This window comes from Nomascus leucogenys, chromosome 18 (assembly GCF_006542625.1).
Source record: "Nomascus leucogenys isolate Asia chromosome 18, Asia_NLE_v1, whole genome shotgun sequence".
Classification (NCBI taxonomy): Eukaryota; Metazoa; Chordata; class Mammalia; order Primates; family Hylobatidae; genus Nomascus; species Nomascus leucogenys.
The window spans coordinates 56,339,395-56,364,429 of NC_044398.1; the positions used below are offsets into that span (position 1 = coordinate 56,339,395).

Below are 25,035 nucleotides of genomic sequence, written 5' to 3' on the forward strand. Positions count from 1 at the left end.
GGGAAGAGCCTCCTTAAATCAAAACCAAAAATAGGTTTGATTGCCTCCAAATGATGACCTGTGTGTTTGAGGCCACATTTGGCTAATCACGTATTCCTATAGACTGGCAATATGAGGATGTATGTGCACAAGGATACCAGAGCCAAACAAATATATGGAACTTCGTTTAAAGTTAGATGAAATAAATTCAGTTTTCTATAGATGAACACACAAATCCCCACAAATCACTTTCATATAAATATGTTTTATTGCAGAGAAGTTATAATTATTTACATGCTACAACACGTCACAACATAAATTTACCAAATATTTCATGGTGGGATGCTGTAGGTTTCAGATAATAGTTTTAGGAGAACCACAGATTAAGTGAAGAGACTTACAGCTTTATTGACTCTACGACTCTCGGTTGCTAAATGCTAGAAGTCAAAAGGCAGTGTTTTTTCAGTCCTACCTGTCATAACTTGCATGCAGAAACCTAGGAAGCAAATACAAGAGAACTGTCGAGTTTCAAATCCATATTGCCACCAAAGTTTACAATGGGTTGAGTTATACTTCATGTCGTAAAGCATTTAATTCTTGCATAAAATATACAATTCTATTAAGATTGGTAGAAATCTACTTACTTATAAACCCTGGCTTAAAAACAAGGACAGGATGCAGCCTGCACATGCATTGAGAAGGACAACCTAGCAAATGTTTGCGACCTTAAAAGTGTTTATTCACTTTCTATGGTTATCAATCTGGAAAAATAACCTCCTGACTTGTAAATTTCAACTTCTCTTGTTGATAATGGCAATGAAACTCTCAGAAAGACTCTAGGCACTCTCACTGATTTATGCTGGTGGAGAATAATCTATGAACTATAGAATGTCGCTAAGTAATTTGGCAAGTCTTTTTAAGTCACATCTCTAGCAGGATCAATCCTGAAGTGCAATAGAAAGTCACTGATGCTTGACTGCATATTTCTCAAGAAAAGAATCAAGTGCTAACAGATTTCAGACATAAATGAAACAAATATGTGGGTCTAGGAATTTCCAACCCAATTCACAAAGATTCCTTAAAGGAGGTCACCAAGCATACAGGCCTTCATTGAAAAGGAAGAGATGAAAGAAATAAATAGTGTAAAGACACAAAAATAGAATTTCTATATCTTCTCAAACCGACCCCACCAACCTGAGTAATGCATAAAGTCAGCAAATGGGTGAGGAAGATTTGCGCACAGCTTTGCGAAACAGTGAAGTGCTTGCTTACACCTGAATAAAAAAATCACTGAGAAAAATTTGATGAATATGGAGAATTCTGTTTTTACCTTCCACTGAAAATACTCTCTACGAACAGCCCTATATCCACCCTCTGATTCTGTTTCTCCATCTTTTATCACCCTAGCATGTCCTCCTTGCTGCTTGTGACATACAAAATAGTTATTTGTGCTGGGAGTGTCCTGGCCAAATAAGCAGTTGATACTTGGGTGTTTACAGGGAGAAAAAGGGAAGCCTCGGTTCTATTTCTGAGTGATTCTTCTTTAAATGAAATGAGACTGAGTTTTGGAATCTCATTGCATGATCATGTCGGTAGGGCTAAGTCGGCAGCTTAGGATTCTCATGCCAAGAGATCAGTGTGGAATGCAATAAGCTTCATAAAATATGCTTTGGGGGCTGCTTTGCCTTGCAAATAGACCTTACATGTTACATTTTGAGCAAGTGGCTCACAAAGGCAATTTGCAGGACTTAGACATTTTCCAGTGCTTGGGAGAATGAAGATTCCATACCACCTTATAGGCTTTGAATAAATAAGGTCATAAAACCTCTTTGGGATTTGAGCCCAGCAAGTTCTACCTCTAGCTGAAGCAATGAATAAGAGTTTATGAGAATAAATAGTTCAAGGTATTTTAAAATACTGTATTTTCAGTGCACATAATAAAAATATATCCATACAATGATCTTGGCGCTACCATAATTTTTCTGTTTAAAAAAATAATCCCTTGAAAGTGCTATCAGGAGCTACCTGTGTTTTTTTGAAAGGCAAACTTCCTGGGTCTATAGTACTGCTATAATTCTTATGTCATCCCTAGAGTCTTCCCTTTCCAATGGTAATAATAATGCACGGTATATTTTTCTCACTCTTAGCTTCTTCCTTTGGAAATGCTGCTAAGTAGGAAATAGTGAAAGAGTTAAAAGGGACAATTAATTGGAATGAAGGCGTTATCTATCTCTGACTTTGAATAAACAACGGATAAGTTGTCCTTAACTTATTGAGACATATGACTAAGTAGGACCACTTGATCTCCAATATTAATAAAGCTTCTGAGTCCTAACAAGGAGTGCAAAACAAGTAACTCAACTTGTGTAAAAAACCCTGATTAAGACAGTGTAACAAACCATGATGTGAAATAATAGAGTCAAATTCAAAGTCACAATATATAAACCACAGCCAAAACTAAAAGTTTTTATAGTAACAGTTATGGCTTCCCAAGCCAGAGAAAGCTTACTGTACTTCAAGAATCAACTAAAGTTGATAGATAGCAGGTATTCTGTAAGGTGCAATAACAATTGAGTAGCTGCAGATTGCATAAATGTGTTGTGTCACATAATACCAAAGTTATTTGCAAAAATTATACAATCTGGAATGCTTGAATATGAGACACAACGATGTACTGAAACATACATTTATAAGAAAATGAGAGCAATCATTAATATAAAATATATTTTTGGGATGCATTAAGTTAGCAGTGCTATCAAGGTTAAATAGGTAAAGTAAGTTCTTCTCGGTCAGCTACTTAGAATTTCAGTTATATGTGTCTATACCTTTTCTTTCTTTGCAAATCTGGTATGTCTTCTGTGCCTCCTGGTTTACCTGACTTAGGATCTTCAAAGTCCCATGGGTACATATTGATCAGGGCAGACATTGTGGTCTATTTTCCTTAAACATACTGAAATGGAAAGATTTTACTAGTGTTACCAGGGGAAGGACTTTCATGACCAAAGTGTGACTTCTCCCTTATGACGTTGTTGCTCTTGCCCCCCGGTCCTCTTCTACCCATGCCTTTGACTTTACCTCACCATCTGTCATGTTTTCCTTGATTGACAAATCCTTCTTGGGAATTTTTGATTCTTAAATCTTCTGTCTCATATCCAATCCGGGGTTCCCTCCTTTTCCTCTTCTTCCTGGAGATGCTACACTTTAAAAGTATCCCAGACCTCTTCTTTCCGAGGCCCTGCTATCTTATTTGCACTTAGAGCAGAAGAGGCAGGTAAAGCTACACTTCTTCCAGCATTTGGTTGAGCTGGGGTCTGAAACTCCCAAGGACAAACCTCTGCTCGTGATGTTAAAGGTTGCTGGAAGTTATTACTTGAGTTATAGGAGCCACGCACATTCTCCTCAGAAGAAGATGTCTTTTTTTCCTGGTGTCCTATTTGGTTGAGATTTTCATTCTCTGTTTTTGATGCTACAGCTTTGGGGGGCAGTTCTTCACTCTGCCCAGCACACACATTGGCTGCATGAGGCTGACCTCCGTTCTCCTCTTTTGCCCTCTCTGGGAGAACTGGAATCTTGGAAATCAAAAGCTTTTCATCTTCCAAAATGGACTGGCCTTGGCTCTCCCAAAGGCATACTTCAGCCTTATCTATGCGCTTCTGATTGGATTGCTGACAAACCTCAGCTGCCTTAGGCTTGTGGTGAGATTTCTCCTTTAAGGAAAAAGTGGGGTTTTTCTCCATTTCAGAAGCCACAATAGATACGTGCTTTTGAACTTTTGATTCTGAAGGCACAGGACCAGGGGTCAGGTCATAAACCTCCCAAGGACACACCTCCCCAATGTCAAAGTTGTCCTTCATCTGGGTGGCGCCTGGGTTCAGGTCAGAATTGGCAGTGGTGGGGTTGACCCTTTGTTGTTTCATAATCCCAGATTTCTGAGGCTTTCTTGGCTCCTCCGCAGGATTTGAGTTTTGGGGGGCAGGATCTTTAGTCTCTGTGTTATCAGAATTTGAGTGATTTCTCTTTGTCTCTTTATCTTTTGGCAGAGGTTTCTGGGATTTAGTGCGTTCTTCCACGCCTGCTGTTTGGGTTTTCCCAGCCAATCCAAGAGTCTTCTCCTTGGCGCTTGCTATGACACTGAGAGACTTCTGTAACATCGATGTTCGTGGGTGCCCAGGTTTCTTCTCTGAGCTGAGGTTGTGAGCGCTTGCTGACTTGCACACCAACGGCACCGACTCTGTGGACTCAGCCTCGCTGTCTTCTTTTAGTTTTTGTGTTAGTTTTTTACCCGACAGGGATTCCAGTGTGGAATTTTCTGTCGCCTCCTCCTCTTGGCTTTCTGTGGGTAGGCTACTGGACTCTTCCGTTTGGTCTCTCACGTGGTCATAAGTGCTGTGGGATTTCTTGAGTGAGAAGACTCGGTTTTTCAGGGTCTCCTCCTTGGATTTTCCTGTGTTCCCTGAAGACTCTGGGGGGTTCTTCCTGATGAGGGCAGTGCCTTTGGCTGTGCCATGGTCGGCGCCCTCCTTGTCCTCTTTAGAGCACTGCCGGCTGACTGTCTCTGGGATCTCGGTAATGCGTCTCATGATGGAACGACCTAGGCCTTTCTTCGAGCACCGCTTTTTCTGGAGGTGGGGGTTGTTTGTGATCATCTTCTTTCTTTTATATATTTCCAGTTGGGCATAGAGTTTTTTCAGCTCATCCTGCCAGAACAAAAGCAAATTCAAAGAAGTGTAGAATTTAGTGTTTCAGTCATAGAAGATCACTACATGGTACTGGAATTCAGTAAACTTGGGCTCTAATTTAGGGCAACTGCTCTACAGCTTTCTCTGACATATGTACTTGTCGATTTTCTCCCCATTTGTACTTTCTGATTCTTTTGTGTTTTGTTTCACATAAGAGTGTGGACCTTAAGACATGAACTCATGTATTCTAACCTTGCTTCAAGGAGCAAGCACCTTCTGATTTGTACTTTTCTGATTTGTATTTTCTGATTCTTTTGTGTTTTGTTTCACATAAAGTGTGGACGTTAAGACACGAATTCACATATTCTAATCTTGCATCAAGGAGCAAGCACTTTGCACATTCAAGTTGTGAGGACCAGACTGAGCCTGGACCAGAAAAAAACACAGCATATTGTTTATAGGTGAACCATGTCTCTGAGTAGTATTGGAAGCATCATGTAGCCATTGATAAAGTTACATGTGATGTTAGATTAGGCTTAGAGGGTAATAGTCCATTGACTACTAAAAACATCTGCTTCCTTCAGATGCTGATATGTCGTCATAGACTATTTTAAATAATCCAGGCTCTCCTCTCTGCTCCACGGATTTATCCTACCTTTCCCTAAGCAAGATGTTATAAACATGTATTATGGAACATGTTTAATCAGTTCATCACTATGAATACCAATAAGTCAGTTAAGACTACTGAGGTTGACCAGGCTACTATAAAAGTTGAAATGGCCCTGTGTATTCTAATTTATACTATGGCTCATATATTTTAGAACTGGATTAACTCTGCATTTGGCATCTTCAGTTCATAACCAAACACATTCCCTCTTTCTGAGACACACATGCACAAACATGAGTGCACATGCATGCACACACACACCCCAACCCACACATGCCTGCCTGTATAAATGAGGCTAATCTGAAATAGGAAGAAAGATAGAGTACTGGCATTACTCGAATGTCCTCTGGATCCAAGCTGTGCTCACTCCAGGCTGAATTGATACTGCTGTTCAGGTAGGATCCAGATCGGCCCATGTCTAGCTCATCCTCATATGCTTCTGTAGCAATATCATCTCGTGGGTTATTGCTTGAATGTGAAAACTGAAACAGAAATTCAGTATGAGCAGTAGACATTAGCTCACTATAAGGCATTGCATATATCTATATCTATGTATATATATCTATATCTATCTATCTATCTATCTATCTATCTATCTATCTATCTATCTATCTATCTGTCTATAGACAGACAGACAGACAGACAGGGTCTTGCTATGTTGCTCAGCCAGGACAGCAGTGGCTATTCACAGGCATGGTCATAGCACGCGGCAGCCTCAAACTCCTGGGCTGAAGCCATCCTCCTGCTCCAGCCTCCCTGGTAAACTGAATCTTTTCTTTACTCTTCTACATATGTTTGTGAGACCCACAGATGCCATGAACTAAAGGCCATAAATCGTGAATGTCATAGAGTTCCTGCCCTCCAAAATATCATACGCCACTGGTTACACCACCTGGAGGTCATTTATAAAAATGAAATTGTTTTTCTTGTTTTCAAAGTCTTGGAGATAATTATGGGTTTAAGAAATAGTGTCATTTGTCATATATTGTCCATTTCCTGCTTTATTATTTTTCCTTGGCACTTTATCTAAAATACTATTTTAAATACTTACCTTATTTATTTATCTTGTCTGTTTCCCCTTCCCCCTCTCCCCTTCTCCAGAATATAAGTACCGTGAGAATACAGGTTTTTATCTGTTCATTTCTCTTATTCTAAGGATATATAACAATGCCTAGCAATGCCCCTCTATAATATTTTAACATTCTCTTTTTATTGAGATAGAATTCACATACATACTATAAAATTTATAACTTTAAATGTACATGTCAGTTCTTGGTACCTTCATGAGATTGTGCAACCTTCACCACTATTTAATTCCAGAATAGTTTTGGAATATTCATCTCAAAAAGAAACCTTGAATCCATTAAGCGATCACTTCTATTCATCCTTCCCCCAACCTGTGACAAACACTAGTCTACTTTCTGTTTCTATAGATTTGCCCATTCTGGACATTTCACATAAATGGAATCATGCAATGTGTGGCATTTTGTGTCTGGCTTTTGCAGTTCTTATTGTTGTAACATGTGCCAGAACTTCATTCCTTTTTACTGACAAATAATAATCCATTGTATGGATATACCACATGTTGTTTATACATTTATCAGTCGGTAAACATTTGGGTTGTTTCTACTTTTTGGGTATTATGAATAACACTGCTATGAACATTCATGTACAAGTTTCAATCCTCTTTGAACTCAGTAACAATTTATTAAATAATCTCAGTATAGCTCCATCCATCTAATAAAAGTGTAATCGTATTGTGCAAAGTATCAAACTAGTTAAGATAATCTATAAAAATACTTGTGTCTAGTTGTAATTCAAGTAGGGAATAAAATAGGTATCTCATTCTGTTTACAATGGTTTAGCCTTTTCAGTCAGGCTGAATCTCAATGTTCTGGTTAACTGTGGGAGCTGAGGAAAAGCCTGGAGTGAAAGACAAGAAATCACAATTCTGGTTCCAGCTGTGCTAACACTGTATTTTGTGGCACTGAAAAGATACACAGTGTTCTAATATTGTGTTTATGTATAAAAGAGGAAAATAATAACAATGATATAATGTGTATAATACCTTCCCCCCAGAGAAAAAAAACTCCAATATCATTTTATTTTATTCCATGAAGCCTTACTATTATATCACACACAAAAAAATCAAAAGTCCTGGCTAGTGTCATAACACACAGCCAGTTTCTGGTCAGGCCATGAGTCTAGAATCCCTGTATTCTGAGTCCTGGCTCATTTTTCCTCATTTCATGGTGCTGCCTGGATAAGTCTTTGTCAGTATCTATCATTATGGAGATTTCTCTATATATAATAATTTATATACATAAAAAATTATTTGAATGTTTCAAACACAAGATTTCTCTGAATATGAATCCAAACAAGAGGATTCTTAGAATAGGAGAGTTCTTTTAAAAAATGATCTTGATGTTACAGCTAGAATGAACCCATAATAAAACAGACTAGACATCAATATATTTGGAAAAAGACTGAAACAGATGATGGGTTTTTGTACAAACAAAGGCATTTAAAAATTATTTAAGAAGTTTCCAAAATTCAAAAAGAAAACAGCTAGTTTCCTAAGGAGGGAGCTTTAAAACTCTTTTAAATATTAAGCAAATTTCCATACCTCCCTTTGCCTATAGGATAAGTAACTCCATGTTCATTAAAGATAAGTTTTGCAAAAAAAAAAAAAAGTAATATTAGAAGAATACCTTTGGAATCAAAAGCAACCCGATGGTGACTGTCACAGTCAAATGAGTATGTGCAAAATACAGCATCAACATCCAATCAGACTGAAGTCTCGAGGCAAGAACAAATCTGAAATGAGAATTCATTGAGTTAACAATCCAAGATTAAGATTCTACTTAAAACACTAGGATTACTTGGAAACTCTTTTTTCCTCATTGTATTAAAAAAAGAAAAAGGAAATTGTATTACTGTTTCTATGGCATATATTTTCATCTCAGAAGAATAAAGTCTCAGCTTAATTTGATGCATAATATATGAACCCTTTATTATGATTTTAGATTAAAAAGAAAGGCAGCATAATACCCAAGATTATTATTTTGTATGTAAAGTGACCTCTAAAAATCAAAGTGGTAAATATATGTAAATTCAACAGGAGTAGGCTAAAAACTTATAATACAAATTTGCAGAGTTATGAGTTGTAATATTCTTAGAACTCATAATTTGCCTACAAAACATCAATGTTTAAAAAGTTATAATTAAGAAAAAGTGGACAATTATTTATCTTTGTGAATGATCCAAAGATTGAAATGATAAAACAATTTAATGGATAAAACAATTTAATGAAACATACTAATGGTTTATAAAATGTACCCTTTAAAATAAATTGTTCTAAATTATCAAATTGTCTAAAATAACTTAAAATGTAGTATTTAAAAATCTTATCTGATTGAGAAATTTATAAAGTTGTGTTCCAGTATGCCTCTGCAGGAAAAACAGGGAGGAGAAATTCAGTACTAAGGTCTATTCTAGTAATATTAATAGGTGTACGTACACAGTTCAGGTTTTAAGAATGTATCCTTATGCAGAAACCAGGGGTTGCTTTCATAAAGGTCTTATCCATTGTTTATCCATGAAAGCAAAATATGACATTTTGCCACTTGAAATTAGAGAATTACAATTTTGTTTCGCATCATCAAGTTTGCAAAGTTAACATCCTAAGAAAATGCTCATGATATTATAATCACAAAACAAACATATATTCATTGCTAAAATAGGAAGAAACTAATTTTTATATCTTCCTTCTACCATATTAATGACAAATTTACTAAGTAAATTATCATTAATGTTTAAAATTGTCATCAAGAGGATTTCTTTCTCATTTTCACCTCCATGCTGGGAGCTCAGCAGTTACCCGAAATGGAGAATTATTTTCCCTTGTGTCTAGAGATGCAAACCAAATAGGCTTGTAACATACATAAAATACAGGGCACTCATCACAATAGCTCACATTTCATTAACTAGGGATAGGGCTTTCTGGCTAACCATCTTCTCTAACTTCTTTGCGAGAAAAACACATACCTTGAATATGACTGCAAAACTGAACCAGTTTTGAAAAAAGATTGTGAAAACAGACTTTTGACACAGTCTGTTTTCCTGGGTCAGGTTTTTTTTTTTATTTTTTATTTTCATTTTTTTTTTTTGCATTGAAATAGGATCATTACACTCAGTAACAAGTAACAGTCTCTGAGGCATATAAGGGATATAACACTCTGGGAAAACAATACAAATCCAGTCTGTTGGGGGTCATTCCAGTATTGGAGCAGAAAGTTACATTAAAGGAGACATTCATAAAAGGATCCTCATGTATTGGGAATTCCATCTTAAATGCAAACCAAATAAACTTTAAAGTAGCATGACAGTATCTAGAAGGAAAAATGCTTGCACATAATTTAAAATAGTGAACCTTCTAAAAACCACCAACTGTGAAATATACAGACATCACTCTCAATCAGTTTTAAATTACTGCCACGTTTTTAAGGTTGCAATTCTGACTAGAAATATTTTGAGAAAAACTGGGTTTGCAGTAATTTCAAAGCTTTATTTTTTCAAGAGTATTTCATCTTTTAAAAAATAGGTCTAAAAGCCAGGAGCATAAAATATTTGAAAATTGAGGTTAAAAATAAACACACTTAAAAGTCTTGTACTTTTCCAAAGACTTGCTTTATGCTTAGCACTAAAAATAATAAGGGATAAGGGATTATAACAGGCTGGGAAAAACGCTTCTGCATTATTTATCCTTCTAGACTTAATTCTTTGCTATTAGTCTATTTTTGTGCAATTTGACAATTTGGTATGAATAAAGATAAATCTGTAATGTGTAGTCATAGTTTTTAATTTATGTATATATACATATTTACACATAAAACTTTTAAGCATATAAGAAAGAACACATGCTATATTGATAGAGAATATATTTTCAACGTTGGAATACTTATTTTATATTATTTCATTCAAGGAAAAAATTACCAAGATGGATATATGCTTCTTATTCTTGGACTTTATAAATATTTGAACCATCACATATATAAGTTCTGGCCATATGTAAATAAGACATTGTACATACTTGATTGATTTATTATTGCCTATTATTTCTCCCTATCAATTCCCCCAAAATCAGTGTTACGCAGATTTACTGTATTAAACTACAATTCCATTCCTTCATCCTTTATAGCCATATAAATTAAATTTCTGAGAATAGCTAATATATGCTATGATTCCTTAAAGTCAATATACCACAGTCTGATCCAATCTAGGCAGAAAGATATAGTGGGTGAAATTTGGAACTTAAAACATAGGGCTTCTTCAGGTTTATTTAAGCTTGCTAAAAAATCAAAGCCTACCAAGCTAGTTAGTTTTTCTGTATCACACTTGCTACCAATGGAAGTTCTCCCTTTACAAAAGTAATCGCGGTCCACACAGTTGTCTGGAAGAAAACTGATCTTGCAAGTACATCATGTCTACTCAACACCAAATTTACTAGGTTCAACATGGAGCATTCAATCAGAGTGTGTGTCTATAAGAACCAAGCTCATGTTCATATGATTATTCTGGTTGGGCCAATGAGTTGCTTGGGGCTCTGTAGGAAAGATTTAAAGCAAAGTAGTAAAGCTGTTTTCAGTCAGTATTTAACGCGTACTTCCTGGCACCTTGAATCAGTAGTAAAACAGTATTTTCTGAAGTGTGGATGCTGTTATCAAATGTCAAGTGAGGTTTGGGGTGATTCCATGGTCAATTAAGTTTGCAAAATGCTGGTTAAATAAAATTAAGTAGGTTTCCTTTCAGCAGGACTTCTCAGCAGGCTAACTTGCGTTGTGACACTCTGAAAAGGAGACTATAAAGTGCAATGTATCATAAATATACAAACACACATAAACATCTAAAAGTGATATACTAAGATGTTAAGAGTGCTTATCTTTGGGTAGCATGACTGGAGAGTTTATTTACTTTTTTCTCTATCGTTTTAGGATTTTTCTTTAACAAACATCTATTGCCTTATTAAACTTTTTTTTTTTTTTGAGACGGAGTCTTGCTCTGTTGCTCAGGCTGGAGTGCAGTGGCGCGATCTCGGCTCACTGCAAGCTCCGCCTCCTGGGTTCACATCATTCTCCTGCCTCAGCCTCCCTAGTAGCCAGGACTACAGGTGCCTGCCACCATGCCTTGCTAATTTTTGGTATTTTTAGTAGAGACGGGATGGTCTCAATCTCCTGACCTCGTGATCTGCCTGCCTCGGCCTCCCAAAGTGCTGGGATGACAGGTGTGAGCCACTGTGCCCGGCCTAAACTTTTAAAAGACTCATTTAAGAATAGTTTACCATGCCTATTCCTGAAAGAACCTGGGCCAGTTTAGAGTTCGACATCTATTGAGAAAATAAATTTAATGATGAAAACTGAACAGGGTAAACTTTAAGGAATGAAAGGATATTTAGATATTCGTTAAACCTGTAAACAGATTTAAGTACTTGGACAATTTGTTTCTAAAAAAATCTAACAGTTTATTATAAGGCTAAAGTGGACAACCTTCTGCACTACATAAGCACATTTTGACCATATAAGACATTTAAACTCATCTCTTGAGAGCCTTCTTACTGGTTTATAACTCTTTAGTTGATTTGTTAACCTTAGTTGATTTGTTAACATTTAGCTTGTAGCTGGTTGTAGAAAAGCATGTTTGTTGTATCATGAAATATGTCTGCTTGATATTCTGCAAATAAGCAAAAAAGTAGCGTTTCTTGGAAGAAAGTCTGGGGAAAATGTCAAGGCTGTTCCAGCTCTGGCATCAGGAGGAGACGTTCCGTGGTGCTCAAGATATTGTCAACTGAGGGCATCCCCTCTTAGATCCTGAAACTCCAGTCAGAGTAGCTGAAAAAGCATTTCTTCCTTTGCTTATTTATAATCTTATATTTCCATTCTTATATTTCCTTCCTTTTCTAATGACTTTCTCTCTCCTTTCTCTTGAGAGAGAGGGCAAGACAAAGCAAAGAGGCCAATTTTCTAGATTCCTGGCCTCTTGATGGAGTCTCCAGGGTTGTCAGACCATAGATACCTCCTTTTCTCATTTAAACGTTTTAAAAGTGTAGGCTGTAACTGTGGCCCACTGCTATCTGGCAACGTCTCTTTCTAACGATGCAAGATCGCGTCTTCTGACTGCTGACTAAAGTCAGAGAGGATAGGCATCCTACAAAACTCCCCTAGACCCTCAACTGCCTTCTCCCACCCCCTCTCCCATTCTCACTGATCTCCAGAAGAGTCTGAAGGTCAAAAAAGGAACAGAAACCAAAGAAAGGGGATCCCTTCTTTCCACTGAGGCCAGAGACAAATATTCAACATTTCTAATTTTCTTAAGTGTGTCCTAACTTTCCATATCTGTCAAGCAATTGAATGACATCTTTTTGTTGCTTTTTAAATGATAAAATTCCTTCTTTTAGTTCTGCCCTGAGAGTTTCATTTCATTTTCAAATATGAATCAGGGACACATTTTCAGAAGATAAGTCATATATGTTTCATTTTGTTCACTTCACGGTAAGCCACTGTCTTCCTCCTCTGTTCTCCTCTGCTAGAGAGAAATCTGGGATGATCACACAATAGAGCATCAAGCTATACATTCTTATCCCAGAAATTCACTACTAGAATGAGTGACAGTGCCAAAGCCCACTGCACATGATAATCTAGTCATCAGACTGAAGTAGTTTTTGTGTTTTGAATTCCACAGAATTCATACATATAAGTTGTCTATATGAATATTGAGATTTTGAAAATATAAACCAGCCCATTAAACATGAATGAAAATACAGATGAGTTAACTGTATCTGCTTTACAATGTATGCACATATTGCATTAATATCTTCATAATGAAAAGTGCTACATATTGTAAACAATATTCCATTACATTTCCATAAGTGGCTTAAGAATACAATAACATTGAGTTAACCTTCAAAATAGAAGAAAGCAATAAACAACACAGCAGAAGGAACTAAGAACAACAGCTTTAAAAACAAACTATTCATTTTCCATATCTGTAAAAGAAATTAGTCAACTTATAAAATGCTATCATAAGTCTATTATGCATCTTATCTAATTCTGCTATTTAAACTGCAACACATCAGAAGAATAAAATAGTTATTTACTAGCTCTACAGATCACTTGCCTAATTGTATGGAATATAGCAGAGATGATGAGCTCATTGTGAACTGCAACAGCCATATAGCGGGGCTCATGGAATGCCGATGGGACTGTCCGCACTGCATAGCAGAGGTAAACACCCCACAAGAGGAATAAAGATTCAGCTGTGAAAATAACAAAACTATTTTAATCATTTTTATAGGTGAAGAAAAAATAAAATTCTACTTTAGCATGCATTTTGTCTATTATTAAACATAAGTTTTTTAGAAATAGATGGGTTAGAAAGTCTTATTCACATACAAACGCCATATATTTTTAAATTTCATTCAGTTTATGGAATATTTTTCAAAGGTACACTTATTGTATTTCATTTAAAGGTACACTTTGTTGTTGTAATAGCATTAGGAATCTTCTAATTTTTTGCTACTACCTTGCTTTTTCCTAAAACCATTGCAAAATAATTTTGTGTATCCCCAACCTAAGTTTAGGATGCTTGTGGAACACTCACGTCACAATAAAGTTACCAAGGCAACAACAGCAAAAGTTTAGAACATGTTTATATGCAGCTTCTAGAAATTTAAGTTCTAACTGCACTAAGCCCAAAGATACCATTGCCAGCTATGTGAGAACACAGGTTGCTAAACATTCAGTGGCATATTTTATAAATAAAACCTTGTTTTGTCACACATGACAGAAATCATGTCTTCCGTGCGTTGAGTGTGGAAAGGTTTAGTAAAATTCACAATCATCTTGTTTGATCTCTAAAGCCAGAAGAGACGAGTACAGTGTAGCAGCTAAGAATGACGACTTCAGCACCATGTTAGACATAATTCTGACTCTGGCTCTATCCCTAAATAAGTTTGCATAATCTTAGGCAATTTACTTAACCTCTCTGGTCAATTTCTTCATTTGGAAAATGAGGATAATAAAAGTACATATTTCATGTGATTATGTGCTAATTAAATCAAATAATGCATATAAAGCACTTAACATAGTTTCTGACACATAGTGATTGTTAAATAAATGGTTTTTATTATTAAACATTTCATTTGACTTTTTTCCCATTGCTATTTTATCTCATTTTGAGTGATAATCTGTACAACCCATTTTATCTATCTTAGTGGCATGACCTTTCTGGAAGATAATGTCTAATTAATAAGAAAGTTCTAATTTGGAGAAAACATTTCACCAAATGCATTATCTAGATGGAACTTTCTTGTAAACGGAAACATTGATGTCCACTGAAAACATGGATCATCCATCAAAAAACCAAGGTGTTTTCCTTGCCAAAGTTTCAGTATATTTCAATCAGCATTTAAACGGTAGATAGGGCCTTAATTATTCAAAATCGCTTAAAGAAACAAATGTTTCAGGAGCTACTCTAAAACCCTGATACAGCCGGAAGATAAAACAATTAATGTCACTCCAAACTCTCAGTGAGATCTAGTGTAGGTCTGTCTTATTCAGCATGGTGGACCTTGGCCATGCTATGAATGTTTCCAGCCAAGTTTTATTGGATCGAGAAAAGGGAATTGGGTAACTCTGAGATCTTCATGTACCATTTGCTTTCCCAACTCTTGTATTTCTGTCCATGCAATTACTGTTGCCTTCTTTACCCAGGTTTGAAATCTCCACCTTTCATTTCTACATTTCTTTCTTCATTTCTCAGATGTATTAATTCCTCTCAATGCCCACAGTAACAATCTTTGCCTAAGCCCCTATCGGTTTACTCCTTATTTGTTGAAATTATTTTTTAAGGGCTCATCTAAACCTGACTTTGAAACTGTTCTAATTGTCCCACAGAACTGATATTTATGGTTTCTTTGAATAAAAATAGAAATTGATTCTCCCCATCTTAAAATTTGAAAAGGTTACATTTGTCATATCTGAGTTCCTTTTTCAGGAAACCAACCATCAGTCTTCCAGATAGAATCAAGGAGCTGAAACTTACCAGATCACTGCATCTGGACAATGAGATACCAGATCCCTCACCCATCATGATTGCCTAACCAACCACCTGCTTCCTGTTGACCAGCTTCTCTTTGTTACCCCTCCCTAATTCCTGTTTTCCACATATGGTTACATTTCTTCCCTGCTACATAAACCTCTAATTTTAGTCGGTCAGGAAGATGGAATTCAGACTGATCTCCCACCTCCTTGGCTATACCTGATTAAAGCCTTTTTCCCTGGCAATATTGTTGTCTCAGGGATTGGCTCTCTGTACAGTGATCAGTAGGACCTAGACTGAAACCCTGGCATTTCAGTAACAGTTTCACCCGTGTTAACACATTCTTCATAACAATAACAGGTTCATTTTTCTGAAACTCCATTTTGATCATATCGGGACTTGTCCACATCTGTGCCACTGCATTTGGGTTAACCCAGTCACATCTCCATCAGAAGGTTCATGCATACCGGGCCAGGCACGGTGGCTCACACCTGTAATCCCAGCACTTTGAGAGGCTGAGGCAGGTGGATCAGGCTGGTCAGTAGTTCAAGACAAGCCTGGCCAACATTGGTGAAACCCTGTCTCTACTAAAAATTCAAAAAATTAGCCTGGTGTGGTGGCACATGCCTGTGGTCCCAGCTACTCAGGAGGCTGAGGCAGGAGAATTGCCTGAAACCAGGAGGTGGAGGCCTCAGTGAGCTGAGGTCATGCCACTGCACTCCAGCCTGGGTGACAGAGTGAGACTCTGCCTCAAAAAAAAAAAAAAAAAAATTCATGCATACCTACTTTACCTACTTACAACCCTGGAAATAATTCCCGTCCCAAAGGAAAAGACCTTATGGCCTTACTTTGAACACTATCTTAACTGCACAGCCTTCACGTTAGCTGCCCATGTTGCTTGACTTTATTTATTTTTGCTTGTGGTTTCTAGACCTTGACTTCTACTGTGGTCTGTGGCCTTCGGGTCAGCCTTCTGTGAGGCGTCAATGCGTCTTCATTCAGAAATGTTCCGTGGCTCACTATTTCACAAATCCTGTTATCCTGGCATTCCTAGGCCTCTACAATTTGACTTCATAATATATATCTAACACGACATCTCAATACTCCCCAGCATAAACTCTTTGAGCAGACCTAGAAGGTCTCTTTATCCTCTGAACACTCCAAATCTTTTTATATTTTTATTTTTTTGAGACAGGGTCTTGGTCTGTCACCCAGGCTGGAGTGTTGTGGCATGATCTTGGCACACTGCAACCTCTGCCTCCAGGGTTCAAATGATTCCTGTGCCTCAGCCATCTGAGCAGCAGAGATTACAGGCATGTGCCACCATGCCCAGCTAATTTTTGTAATTTTAGTAGAGATGGGGTTTTGGCATGTTGGCCAGGCTCGTCTCAAACTTCTGGCCTCAAGCAATCCACTCACCTTGGCCTACCAAAGTGCTAGGATTACAGGCGTGAGCCACCGCTCCTGGCCTGTTCCAAATCTTGGTCTTGCTTCTGAGTTATTGGTCTTGCTCACACTATTGCTCTCATTTCTAGTGGGAACTAGAATTTCAGGTGGAAAAATCATAATCAATTTTTCAACGTTCAGTTGAAGTCCTATTTCTATCACAAAGCCTCCTGAAATGATTCTAACCTACACTGAATTTTCTTCCCTCTAGTATCTTTATAGTTTTTATGTATACAGCACAATGCAGAGAATACCACCCAACATATAATTGGAAGAAAATTGTTCATGGGGTTTTGTTAGTTGACACCCATCCCAACTAGTTACAAACTATGGGGCAGGAACTGAGTTTTTCAGTTTTTTTCTCCTTTTGCCCACATAGGTGGTAGCAACGTACTGGGACAATGTAGATAAGATTTAGTAAATAATTGTTGAGTAAGTCTAAATGATGTCAGTTTCATGTTTAAGTCATTAGAGATGGAGACTTTCTGTTATCTTGCCCCTCCATCTAACATTGCAGGGCCTGTTAAAGGAAAATAAGCAAGCCATTAGCCTTTAGTTTCTATTTGCTTGCATAAGGGTTCCAGGCATAGAAACAGAAACTAAAGGTAGAAGCATTCTTTGTAACTTCAGCCAATCATAGCCAAATAGCTGATTGGTTTTGTAACGTGGGACCTCCCACTGGACAATATCCAAATAAGGCAAACAACTCTAGCCAATCAAGTAGTTTGTTTTGTTTTGTTTGTTTTTTAAATTTTGCTTCCATCTCCAGCCTATAAAAGTTCAATGCTCAGGCTGCCACAGCAAAACCCACAACCTCCCTTTGGTTTTGGTGCTTCCTGATTCATGAATTGATCTTTGCTCAGACAAACTGTTAGATTTTTATTTTGTCTCGTTTTTCCTTAAACAGGCTTATAAGTGATCTAAAGATCATACTGGCATCATTAACTGTTAATCTGAAACTGATGCACTACTGAGTTTGTGGTACTGTGCTTGGCACAAAAGAATGGTGAATGCAAAAGTATTATTAAGTACCACTAGCACAAAAATATGTTGTAGTTGAAGGATTCACATGTAGCTGCATTATGAAAACAGTATCTCCTGCTACTTAGCACACAGATTTTACATAATGTTATACTGAAGATTCAAAAAAAGAAAAGTAGTTATCAGGTTAATTGGTGTGCTACAATGGAGAATTATATTTAAAAATATAAGACAAAATAAGATTTCTCATAATAGCTCAGTTAAACATTAAAATCATTTCATTAGCAATACCAAACAATATGCTGTAGCTGAAAAACAATTTATTATTCGAAGTACCAATTAAACTAAATGTGATATCTAAAAGTTGTGCTTGGGGAAAAAAATCAGATTCATATAATTAACTTCAGACTAGCACTGCAATTAGTAAAGAAAATATGCAGATGTTACCAAATTTGCGGTGTTATTACGTGGGAGTTGAAATACGTGTTGTGCTTCTTCTTTAGAAAATAATTTCTGGTGTTAAATAATTTTGATGAAAGGCATGAATATAGTTACCAAAAGGACTGCATTTATATTTCGAGATCCAAATAGGGCTTTCAGAAACTGAAGTCTTTCTTTTTAATCTGTATGGAATAACACTCAGTTTAAAAGTTAACTACCATAGCCTTTGAAAAATTAATATACTATAATGAGAGTATTTTCGAGTTATTTTTTCAAATGGCTGGAGCAAGCAAGGAAATGAAAATTAGTATAAATTCTTTGACACTGAAAGTGCTCCAGTTCTGTGATCCTAGACCACCCACAAAAGCTGAGAGAAAAACAACTTCAAAGTGCAAATGCCACTCAAGCTGTGGTACTCTGATTTACCATGTTGCAAAGGCATTTTGTATTAATAACACTTTACCCTGCTTGGCCCCATTAAAAATTATCTTTACACAGCATAAATAAGTACATAAATGATAAAACATTTAGGTTTTATTTCTCAATTGTCTCTTTTAATGTCCTCTTCTATTTTTCTCTATATCTTATCCACTTAAAAAATTCATGGTTAAAGTAAAAAAAAAAAATTTACAATTCTACCCAGGATAACTCATTTTGTTTTCCTTCTAATGACAGAGTGGGTGGCACAGAGGTTATCACTAAGTGTTAAATCAAACAACTTCAATAATTCTTGAATACTTTCAATTCCAGATTCTAGGCTTCAGCTAGTATAAAGAAGCTTGAATATAAATAATAAGTATTTATATTATATTATAAGCTCTAGATATTCTGGGTGGTTATCTGGCTCTTCTTTGGCTAAAATAAAGCCAATTATGAGTTACCCTGATTAAAACAATGAGAATGTCTCTTTTGATAGAATTGTTAAGTTACAAGTGACTTTATTAAACCATGTAGTGAACAGGTACATTTTTGAGTGTCTGTGCTGCTGGGAGAAGCAGGTAGTTGGTGAGCTGCTGTTATTCTGCTGGCCTTAAAGTCAGTTGATTCAGCTCCGAGATAGAGAAGCATGCAGAAGACGTCGCAAGTTACAGTGCATTTCACAACTAGGACAATGGCGGCTGGGTGTGTGCTCCCTTCCCAGCTCTCTGGAAGCACGGAGCCCTGAGATGGGCGGGATGGGCTATAGGATATGTCTGCAGAGAACCTCCGTTCTCCAGCTGTACTCGCCCTGTGAGCAGCAGATTGGAACCTAGAATCCGAGTCTCTTGGTTCCTGATCAGTGCTCCCTAAATTACATTCTTGGCTGAGATTTTCTTAACCCTTGGAAATATTTTTATCCTACTGAAGAAAACAAATATTTTTCCAGGCAGCAAAATTGTTTGTATTTAGAGCAGCTGATACATTAATTAGAATTGAATAGCCTGTGGTAATTAAAGGAGCTCTCCTCAGAAGTACTTTTTGTCCCCTCAATTAATCTGATTTCATACCTGACATCTGTTGAATGGACGGGGCACTGTACTAAATGTATTTTGTACATTATCTACCTTTGTGAAGGTTTTATTGTAGAACTTGTAACTCCTTTAAAAAGGCAGGAGTAATGATTTTGAATGCTGAAATGTCAAGCTTGGGTCAGAGATACTGTTGGGATAATGGGGAGTAACACAGTCAATCATACCAACGGTATGAAGTCACATAGTGACTTGATTACTCTATTCTCTTACCACTCCCTAGCAGCTGGGGGCTCTCTGAGGCCAGAACTGTCGGAGTGGCCACACATTTACAGGCTGGCTTTTCTTCATTGCTTCTGTTCACACATTGCTAGAATGGGGACCAAGATATTTTTTCCTTATTCTCCATTGCATCTTAAGTAAAAAGGGTAGGGAGAGTATACTGTTCTCTCTCTCTGGCATATACATTTAAGTTTTTAGTTTCACAAGGGGTGACAGAACTCTGGCAAAACTCAGCTACCTCAGAGTTTATGGATACACATTAAAGAGTGGAGACATCATGAGCTCACAAAGGCAGACTCAGGTGGAAGTCCTCTCAGAGCACAGGGTCCGGGTCAGAGGAGCAGGCTATGTCTTCCATTTTGTCTCTCTGTCTGATATGGTTTGGCTGTGTCCTCACCCACATCTCATCTTGAATTGTAGCTCCCGTAATTCCCATGTGTTGTGGGAGAGACACCCCACCCCACCACGGGAGATAATTGAATCATGAGGGTAGTTTCCGCCATACTATTCTTGGGGTAAGTCTCAGGAGATCTGATGGTTTTATAAAGGGAAACCCCTTTCACTTGGTTCTCATTCTCTCTTTGCCACCATTTAAAACGTGCCTTTCACCTTCCACCATGACTGTGAGGCCTCCCTAGCCACATGGAACTGTGAGTCCGTTAAACTTCTTTTTTAAAATAAACTACCCAGTCTCAGGTATGTCTTTATCAGCAGTGTGAAAATGAACTAATACACTGTCATTTGCATGGGTATTGTTTGGGGAGGGAGCTGGATATGGGATCACTTGCTACTATTATCAAAGTGTCTGATTTTTGATCTTTTATGAAAGCCTGGTAGCTTGGACTAGTGATCTGCCTTCCCTTGGGCTGCATCACTAGAAATTCACACATACTATTTGAAGTGCTAGCTGGCGGGCTACCATGAAGACTGCTGTGGGGGGTTATTTATTTATTATTTACATTCTGCCTTTGTGGAAAACTGTTTTACTTCTTTGAGGCACAGTTATTTGAACTGTGCTAAAGGGCAAAGAGAAAGTAAAGCACTTTTCAGAAGAGGTGGTATATAAATAAGAACTCCCAGTGCCATCATTCTGAAGACACTCAAGCAAGTGCTTTGAGAAGCATGTGTAGTTTCTAGTGATGTAGCCCTGAGTGAAGACAATGTGGTCAGGCTTTTATCCTTTGAAAATTAAAAATACATGTTTAAGGTCACACATGGTGGCTCATGCCTGTAATCCCAGTAGCTTGGGAGGGAGGATTGTTTGAGGCCAAGAGTTTGAGACCAGCCTGGTCAACACAGCAAGTCTGTCTCTAATAAAAATAATGTTTTAAAAATTAGCTGGGCATATGGTGGTGCACCTGTAGTCCCAACTACTTGGGAGGGTGAGGCAGAAGAATGGCTTGAGTCCAGGAGTTCGAAGCTGTAGTGAGCTATGATCACACCACTGCACTCCAGCCGGGGTGACAGAGGGAGACCCTGCTCAAAATTTTTTTTTAAATAAAAATATATGTTTAAAATAGTAACAAGTAATGCAGTGTGCATTAAGGCATATGACATACTGGAGTAAAAGAAAATGTATGTAATGAATCTAAATAAAGAACGTTAATCTATCAGATGAAGAGAAAGTCTAATCTATTTTCTGTAACATTCATTAAATGGCGCTTATATCACATTTCACCTGTGATAATAAAGCCTAATCTTCTAGGGTAATTAAGTATTTAAATCCTTAAAAACAATTGCTATTTTAGAATTTCCTTATATAACTCAACGAGGAAGTTGCTGTATTTTTCTCAGTTCTTTCTAAACATTGGCATATGACTAATTAAATTACTGAACACACTGCCTGTTTTTTTTTGTGTGTTAAAAATATTGTACCAGGAAAGAGAAAAGAACAAAGGAGAAAAGCATGTCAATAAAGAAGAATAAAGACTGTATTTTCTATAGTGGCAATATTTTATATTATGTGAAATCCGTGGAAACTAATACTTTTGAACAGTGGAGTAATCATGCTGGAATTCACTAAAAGCACAAATATTTAAAAATTTCCAAATGGAATTAGATTCAAGCCTATCATACCTGTTTAATTATTGCTTGTATTTTCATTTACGTCTTTGTTTTCAATGTGGTGAATAAAATATATAACAAGCGATGTCAAGCTCTGAGTTTCCAGAACCATAAGACTCCTCATGTATCAGTGGACTTTCACAGCTATGAAGAGGTGGAGGGTAGGGGGAGAGAACTTAATTTATAACAGGGTTCCTATCAGAGAACAGTTATTAGATCATATAAATGCTGTTAAGAAGAGTTAGGCTATATCAGTGATACAGAAAGAAAGAATTACAGGAGATGATAGAGGATGAATAGAAGCCTAGATAGGGCTTTTTGGATATATTGTGCCAGGAGGGCAGTAAAATAGATTTATTCTCAATTACATAACTTTTTATAACATTCTGTCATCACCTAACTTCTGGAAGAAACTGTGGAAACAGCTCAGTGCTTGCCTGGGTCAATATTAAAGTTTGATGTGCAGATTTAACCACGGAAGGGAAGTTCTAAATGTCCTCGATGCTACCATTTATTCGCTACTTTTTTTGCGGTCTTGTTGTTTCTTGCAGGTAAGGTGAGAATCTGCCCACTTGTTCTAGCTTATCTCGGTCACTGGTTCTGCTTCAGTATCTTCAATGTATGTTCTAAATGTGTGATCACAAACTGAGTGCTATCCAACTACATATGTCAATGGATGAACTCCATTACATCACTGTCTCTGTTATAAAATAAATGTATTTTAAATTTGGGTGCCCCATACTGGAGGTCCTGCCTGCCTGGGATATCTAAATCTAGGTGTCAAGATCTGGTCTATTTGACTCTAGGGGTGAAATTATAACAGTTAATTCAGGCATGAGAAGTCAATTCTACTTATTTGTCAGTTTGTATTATCCAATTAGAAAACTCATAGGGGAATAAAGTTTTGACTTTTTAATATGACAAGTTTAATGTTATTGCAAAAAATCCTGAACGTGGACAATTGACTGCCAATTTACCAACCAGGGTAGGAAGATTTAGAAAAAAAAAAAGTCTGACAGTTGTACTACCAACAGTTTCCAAAATGAGTATGACATGATACATTGATTTGTTTTCTTCATTAATTTAGGAGAATGTTTCCCAGCCTCAACCCCTTTCATCTTTATTTTTTTATTATTATTAGTATTTTTTGAGACGGAGTCTCGCTCTGTCACCCAGGCTGGAGTGCAGTGGGGTGATCTTGGCTCACTGCAAACTCTGCCTCCCAGGTTCACGCCATTCTCCTACCTCAGCCTCCTGAGTAGCTGGGATTATAGGTGCCCGCCACCATGCCCAGCTAATGTTTTTTTGTATTTTTAGTAGAGATGGGGTTTCACTGTGTTAGCCAGGATGGTCTCGATCTCCTGACCTCGTGATCTGCCCGCCTCAGCCTCCCAAAGTGCTGGGATCACAGGTGTGAGCCACCGTGCCCAGCCAACCCCTTTATTCTTTAGATAGCTCTAGGACAATAGTGAAATAATAAAAATGTTCATTAAATCTATTTTATTCTGCTTCAATATTTGTAATTACACTATGTAATCTTTTTTAAGTTATAGTTTTCCTTTGCCATGCAAATTTGTACCAATCTCTTATGACTGTTGGAGAAGTCAAAGGTAGAGTTTCATAAAATGGCCAGCAATTATCCACTAGTTTCTATAACTTGCTCCAAAATACCTCCCCCTAAATTTGAACTTATACATTTACCATGAAAGTGAAGCTGGGGACAAGTGTATGACTTCCACAGTCTTTAGCTTTAACATGTTTCCTCGTACTGGTCTAAGTCTGACAATAGAAAATATCACAAGATAAAGACAGCTGACTGCTTTGTTCTTTCAACAAATATTTTTCAAGATCCTACACCTGGCGGGTTCTCTGTCGGTGTCAGGGATAAGTGTGAACAACTTAGGCCATGTTGCTGAGGAGCACGTAGCTACAAGAGGGAGGAGCAGATGGAAAGATTCTTTTGTCTTCAGTGAGCTACAGAAAATATATTTAAATGTACTCAGAAAAGTTCAGGGTACTAAGTCATACAATGATGAGTAGTGTAAGTACTATAGTATGTACTGTTATTATAGATGTAGATGATTCTGAAAAAGGTATGGCAGTTTAAATGTTCATAGGAATTATAATCTGATCTAGAAATGTCTTGGAACATCCAAATTTTAAAACTCTCTTTCCACCAGATGAAAAAGTCATTTGTTAAGAAAAACTGACTACTCTGCCTGAAAAGCACTTCTCACATGGTCCAATGTCCATGTAGCAAAGTCTTTATCCTTATTTTTTCCATTAAATCTTATCTTTTTTTTTTTTATACAGGACTAACAAAATGATTGAAAATTATAAACGGACATAAATGACAACGTGATTCTGAAAACCATTTTCCCCCCTTCTATGTTTTAAAATCATTTCTTCAAAGAAGAAACTGTGGCTCTTGTAGGTTCTGAGATTTTTCCAACCTATTTTCTATACGCGTTTTCTCTTTTGAAACACTTGTGGTAGGAAAACCATCTATCTGCGCAGTTTTGGAGCAGCCCTGTGCAATGAGCAAAAATAGAATGAACCCGGTCTTTGAATGTATGACCCATATTTCTAGCCAGAGCTCTACTTCAGTGGAAAAACTAGTATTTCACTCTCTCAAATGATTTCTTATTTTGAAAAAGGGATTGTTTTTGACGGGTAAAGCAGATCCCAGAACGCAAATGTACCAATGTATTTAACCATCACTTTTTCTTTTTTTCTGAATGAACACTTGACACTAATGTAAGTGCACACAGCTTCTTGAGAAAGTTTTCCCACCACCCTCACTGTTAAGCCGATTTCCTCCCTCTCTACAGTCCCTTCCTACATGGGAACATTTCCGCTTAGGATCCAGGAAATAATTTAGTGTTCAGTACAGGTTTTCTAGCTGACTGAAGATATATGGATTTATTTTTGATTAACAGTCTATGAAAAACAT

The 25,035-nt window shown here is 37.1% G+C and overlaps 1 protein-coding gene across 1 annotated transcript in view; it reads right to left on the bottom strand.

The window, feature by feature from the left end:
- Positions 1-224: 224 nt before the first annotated feature.
- GPR158 (G protein-coupled receptor 158) overlaps positions 225-25,035 on the bottom strand; it is a 411,815-nt gene continuing 387,004 nt past the window's right edge. Inside the window, exons 8-11 of the mRNA XM_003269372.4 lie at positions 13,498-13,636; positions 8,037-8,142; positions 5,661-5,807; positions 225-4,676 (exon numbers count right to left, since the gene is read on the bottom strand). Of these exons, the coding sequence (XP_003269420.2) occupies positions 3,174-4,676; positions 5,661-5,807; positions 8,037-8,142; positions 13,498-13,636 (1,895 nt within the window). The 3' untranslated portion in view covers positions 225-3,173. The remainder of the gene's footprint in view (positions 4,677-5,660; positions 5,808-8,036; positions 8,143-13,497; positions 13,637-25,035) is intronic.